General features: G+C 43.0%; 1 protein-coding gene across 1 annotated transcript in view; it reads right to left on the bottom strand.

Annotated features, from left to right (window-relative positions):
* Nucleotides 1-1,084: 1,084 nt before the first annotated feature.
* The window catches only part of lrrtm4l2 (leucine rich repeat transmembrane neuronal 4 like 2), a 5,345-nt gene continuing 876 nt past the window's right edge, over nucleotides 1,085-5,553 (bottom strand). The window contains exon 2 of the mRNA XM_061907204.1: nucleotides 1,085-5,553. This exon is cut by the window's right edge and continues 327 nt beyond it. Within this exon, the coding sequence (XP_061763188.1) occupies nucleotides 4,277-5,553 (1,277 nt within the window). The 3' untranslated portion in view covers nucleotides 1,085-4,276.

Below are 5,553 nucleotides of genomic sequence, written 5' to 3'. Positions count from 1 at the left end.
TGACCCGGCGGAAATTCTAGACATGCGCTAATAAAAATTATATTTTGCGAAACGAGTTTGACCCGGCAGAAATTCAAGGAAATAATCAAGTACTCAAGTCTCTAATTGATTGTCCAGGTCCCAAATGGCAGCCTGAATGTAACAACATGTCTATTATTGTAGTTTCAGATTGCAATCCTGTTTCTAACAATGTGACTATCTACTGGAGCAACTACTACTACACACTGGGCCTGATTTACTACAAGCCAAATAGCGAGTGCTAAACAGTGTGTGCTAACAATACAAATGTGTGTACCAGTGTTGTCCCGGGACCAATATTTTGATAAAAATATTGAGTTTTCCTTGCCGTTATGTGGGCCTACCGAGGATGTCGTAGTGGTTTGTGCAGCCCTTTGAGACACTAGTGATTTAGGGCTATATAAGTAAACATTGATTGATTGATTGATTGATTTTGGTACTGGTACCGGCACCAAAATGTATTTCAATACTTTTCGATTGTTTTCTAAATAAAGGGCACCACAGAAAATGTCATTATTGCCTTTATTTGAACAAACAATCTTAGTGTACATGAAACATATGTTTATTATTGTCATTTAGTGCTTCAATAAAATGTTGAACATACTAGACAACTTGTCTTTTAGTAGGAAGTAAACAAACAAAGACTCCTAATTAGTCTGCAGTAACATATTGTGTCATTTATACACCTATTATTTTATACACATTAGGAGGGACAAACTGTAAAAAGGGATCATTAATCCACTTGTTCATTTACTGTTAATATCTGCTTATTTTCTCTTTTAACATGTTCTATCTACACTTCTGTTCAAATGTAATAATCACTTATTCTTCTCTTCTTTGATACTTGACATTAGTTTTGGATGATACCACACAATTTGGGTATCAATGTGATACCAAGTAGTTACAGGATCCGAGTGACAGGTCCTCATGTGTCCAGGGATGTGTTTACTGACTTTATAAACATAACAAAAATTAAAAAAAGAAAAAAAAAAGACTTTGTGGTGCTCAAAAATATGGATGTAATCATAGTAGTGTCGACTAGATACACTCCTGTACTTGGTATCATTACAGTGGATGTCAGGTGTAGATCCACCCATGGCGTTTGTTTACATTGTGACTCTGGTTTGTAGTGAAGCATGTTTAACTATTCCTCGTGCTGCAGTGATAATGGTACTTGTAAGAAACTTACTTTATTTGTTGCCATGGAGGCCATGATTAGTGATTTAGAAGTAGCTAAAACATTGCCAAGTGCGGCTGGACTTCAGCCGCTAGCTAGCTAAACTAGTGTCTTAAATCATCTCTTCTTGAGGGTGATTCAGTGTTATAACTTCACCTTTTTCTTGACTTTTTACACCAAAATGCGTCCATTCTTCCTTTTCTGTCCACACACTGTGTCTGCTTGTAAGTACTCTGTGTGTGCGCGCTGCCAAACATGCTCCTCTGCTCGTAAAACCAACATTGACAGCACGTGACACCGACGAGGTGTTGAGGGAGCGGTACTTTTCAGAGGCGGTATAGTACTGAATGTGATTCATTAGTATCACGTTACTCTAGTAATACTGGTTTACTCTACAACCCTAGTGCAGTGGTTCTCAAATGGGGGTACATGTACCCCTGGGGGTACTTGAAGGTATGCCAAGGGGTACGTGAGATTTTTTCAAAGTATTCCAAAAATAGCAACAATTCAAAAATCCTTTTTAAATATATTTATTGAACAATACTCCAACAAAATATGAATGTAAGTTCATAAAGTGTGAAAAGAAATACAACAATGCAATATTCAGTGTTGACAGCTAGATTTTTTGTGGACATGTTCCATAAATATTGATGTTAAAGATTTCTTTTTTTGTGAAGAAATGTTTAGAAGTAAGTTGATGAATCCAGATGGATCTCTATTACAATCCCCAAAGAGGGCACTTTAAGTTGATGATTACTTCTATGTGGAGAAATCTGCATTTATAGTTGAATCACTTGTTTATTTTTCAACAAGTTTTTAGTTATTTTTATATCTTTTTTTCCAAATAGTTGAAGAAAGACCACTACAAATGAGCAATATTTTGCACTGTTATACAATTTAATAAATCAGAAACTGATGACATAGTGCTGTATTTTACTTCTTTATCTCTTTTTTTCAACCAAAAATGCTTTGCTCTGATTAGGGGGTACTTGAATTAAAAACATGTTGCCAGGGGGTACATCACTGAAAAAAGGTTGAGAAGCACTGATCTAGACAACAGAGTATTTTCTCCCCTCCGAAGGTGTGCTGTGTGCAGCGTGGGTGTTGTGATCCCCAAATGTATTCAAGAATCCATGAAAATGCATATTGCAATATTTTTTTTTTCATATGTGAGGTATGAGTATAACAATAATAATAATAATAATATATCTCCTACGTGGAAAAAATACCAGCGAACAAAGCTGCCAGCAGACAACAAAACAAGCAGTTACAACGTGTTTTAATCAGTCCTTCCATAAAATGAGATTGCTGAATAAACAATACATCTATCATTTTGTATTTATTTCTAACAGTCCGAGTATGTTGACACACACGTACTGCAGGACAGCGGATAGTCCGTCTATTGTCTGTCTTTGCAGAGCCATCGCCTCCTTCTTCACATCCAGTCGTGCACAACATAGCACGTCCGCTTGGAGAATGTCAATATAAACACAAAACAGCGGCCGCAGAACAGTTTTGGCCTTGATGAATCACATTGCGAGTGCTAAATGATTATATTTGCATTGCTTGTGGGTGTTCTGATAATCAGCATATATTCTGCATCTTTATGAAGGCAGACAAGCCAAATGAGTTGGATTTTGAACGTTTAAGAGCTGCTGTAATCTTCTGTGCAGTCGCTGAGCTACTTGCTTCTATCACCTTTGCACGTTTTAACACGTTTGCAAACTTTCAGTAGATCAGGCCCCTAATGGTCACTAAAGTGTCGATCAATACTCCATCCATCTTCTTCCGCTTATCCGAGGTCGGGTCGCGGGGGCAGCAGCCTAAGCAGGGAAGCCCAGACTTCCCTCTCCCCAGCCACTTGGTCCACTTGGTCCCAGCCGGGAGACATAGTCTTTCCAACGTGTCCTGGGTCTTCCCCGTGGCCTCCTACCGGTTGGACGTGCCCTAAACACCTCCCTAGGGAGGCGTTCGGGTGGCATCCTGACCAGATGCCCGAACCACCTCATCTGGCTCCTCTCGATGTGAAGGAGCAGCGGCTTTACTTTGAGTTCCTCCCGGATGGCAGAGCTTCTCACCCTATCTCTAAGGGAGAGACCCAAACTCATTTGGGCCGCTTGTACCCGTGATCTTGTCCTTTCGGTCATGACCCAAAGCTCATGACCATAGGTGAGGATGGGAACGTAGATCGACCGGTAAATTGAGAGCTTTGCCTTCCGGCTCAGCTCCTTCTTCACCACAACGGATCGATACAGTGTCCGCATTACTGAAGACGCCGCACCGATCCGCCTGTCCATCTCACGATCCACTCTTCCCTCACTCGTGAACAAGACTCCCAGGTACTTGAACTCCTCCACTTGGGGCAGGGTCTCCTCCCCAACCCGGAGATGGCCCGCCACCCTTTTCCGGGCGAGAACCATGGACTCGGACTTAGAGGTGCTGATTCTCATCCCAGTCACTTCACACTCGATCCGGTCTATATACTGAAGAATATTTTCTGTAGACAGAGATCTCTTTTGTATCGACTCATATTATTGTGCAAGTGGTCATAATGTCTTGGTGAGCCCACTTGTTTTGTTTGGAGTTTTTGGTGAAAGCCAGGTTGATTCACAAGGTAGATTTAAAACTAAATGAGACAGATTGTGAGTCATTCATCAGGAGGACGAGGCCATGCAAAAATGATACGTGTGTTTGTTTCCCCCAATTTGACATGATAATGATTCCTGTAATTGGTGCCCTGGTAAGACAAATGTTGAAGAGTGCCAATCGTTAACAGCCTGGAACTCTTCTAGTCCTTGTCTTGGCTCGCTCGCACACACATTTCTACACTCAATGATGCACCGGGGTCATAAATACTTTGCACAATATAAATGGATAAGTAAAAAAACGTCTCTGTTGGTTTCCATGTGGGATGATGACACAGGTGATTACCAAAAGGGTCAGGCTATGTACAGAGCTGACTTCTAGTTGCCATATATCTGGCAAACACTTCCGTCACGTGAAGACATTTCTTTAAAAGAAAATATCACTCATTGAATCTTAAAGCCGTCACGTATCGTCTCTTAAAGAGGAGCAGAGCTCTCATACTTCACATTCTATGGATCCCGATATAGTGCAAGTGCACGGCCTTGTCTCGTTCGCCAGAGAGTCCATGGTCTCAGAGTTTGAGTGGTAGCTCAGATAGTACTCTTGCAACTGAGAATTAAGGTCCTGCTCCTGCCTCCGGCTTTTTTTCCTGCGCTTGTGTTTGACTGAGTGCTCCTGCAACTGCTTTATGGTGTTAGGGTAGTGCCTCCATGAAACATAAATCACCAGCAGGATCAATGACACCGACAAAAAGAGGGCTACGCTGCCCGCGATGATTTTATGGAAAGCCATATGCTCAAACGGTATCTCCGGGAAGGACGAGGTGGAAGGTTCTGGGGATGAAGAGCTAATAATGGCTGTGGCCTTCACTGTCGCTATGTCTGTCTGGTTCGGCCAAGGAGATGTCTGCCCTGGCGACTCTCTGTGAGCCGGTTGGGTGACGCTCAGGAGGGGAAGGTGAGAAGTGTTCTCCACAAATGGGTCTGAAGTGAGAATAATGAGAGCAGTGGTGGTTAAGACCTTATATATGTCAACACACGTGGAGTGGTTGGCCACTACGTCCAAAACCTTTTCTCCTTGCAGTGATTTAGGACTGCTGCATATCATGCTGATGTCCTTGGCATCCCTCAAGCTTCTCAGCCATCCTATCAGCGGGCATATGCTGGGCCTACAGTCCCAGGAGTTCCCAGCCAGGCTGACGGTGGTCACTGAAGACCACGCCGACACGGCTTCCACGGGAACACTCCTTAGCTTGTTGGATTCCAGATTGAGCGTTTGCAAGTTCGGCATGGACCGGAAAACAGCGGGGTCCAACGTTTGGATGTCGTTCCCTGAGAGGTCCAGTTTCTGCAATTTGGGCCAGATCCACGGTACGCCTTGACTTATGGTTCGGATGCGGTTCCATTGCAAATATAGAGCCTGCAGGTTGGTGAGCCGTGGGAAAATGTAGAAATTAATCCTTGAAAACTGATTGTGCTCCAAATGAAGCTCTTTGAGCCGGAAGAGTCCTAAAAAGGTTGTTCGAGTGAGGCTCCGCAGGCGGTTGTAACCCAAATCCAGGAACTCCAGGCTACGGCATTCCAGAAAGGTACGGACAGCAACCTGTTTCAATCCATTGGATCGAAGGTGTAGATTCTGCAGCTTGCGCAGGCCAAACAAATGTCCTGGCTGCAGGGACTGAAGCTTGTTGTAAGATAAATCCAGATTCCGCAGGTTGGGGATGGCGCTAAAGGTGTTGTTGTGCAGGTCACTTATCTCATTGGAGCTGAGAA

Source organism: Nerophis ophidion, linkage group LG07 (assembly GCF_033978795.1).
Source record: "Nerophis ophidion isolate RoL-2023_Sa linkage group LG07, RoL_Noph_v1.0, whole genome shotgun sequence".
In the NCBI taxonomy this organism is placed as follows: Eukaryota; Metazoa; Chordata; class Actinopteri; order Syngnathiformes; family Syngnathidae; genus Nerophis; species Nerophis ophidion.
This window is presented reverse-complemented; position numbering and strand designations above follow the sequence as displayed.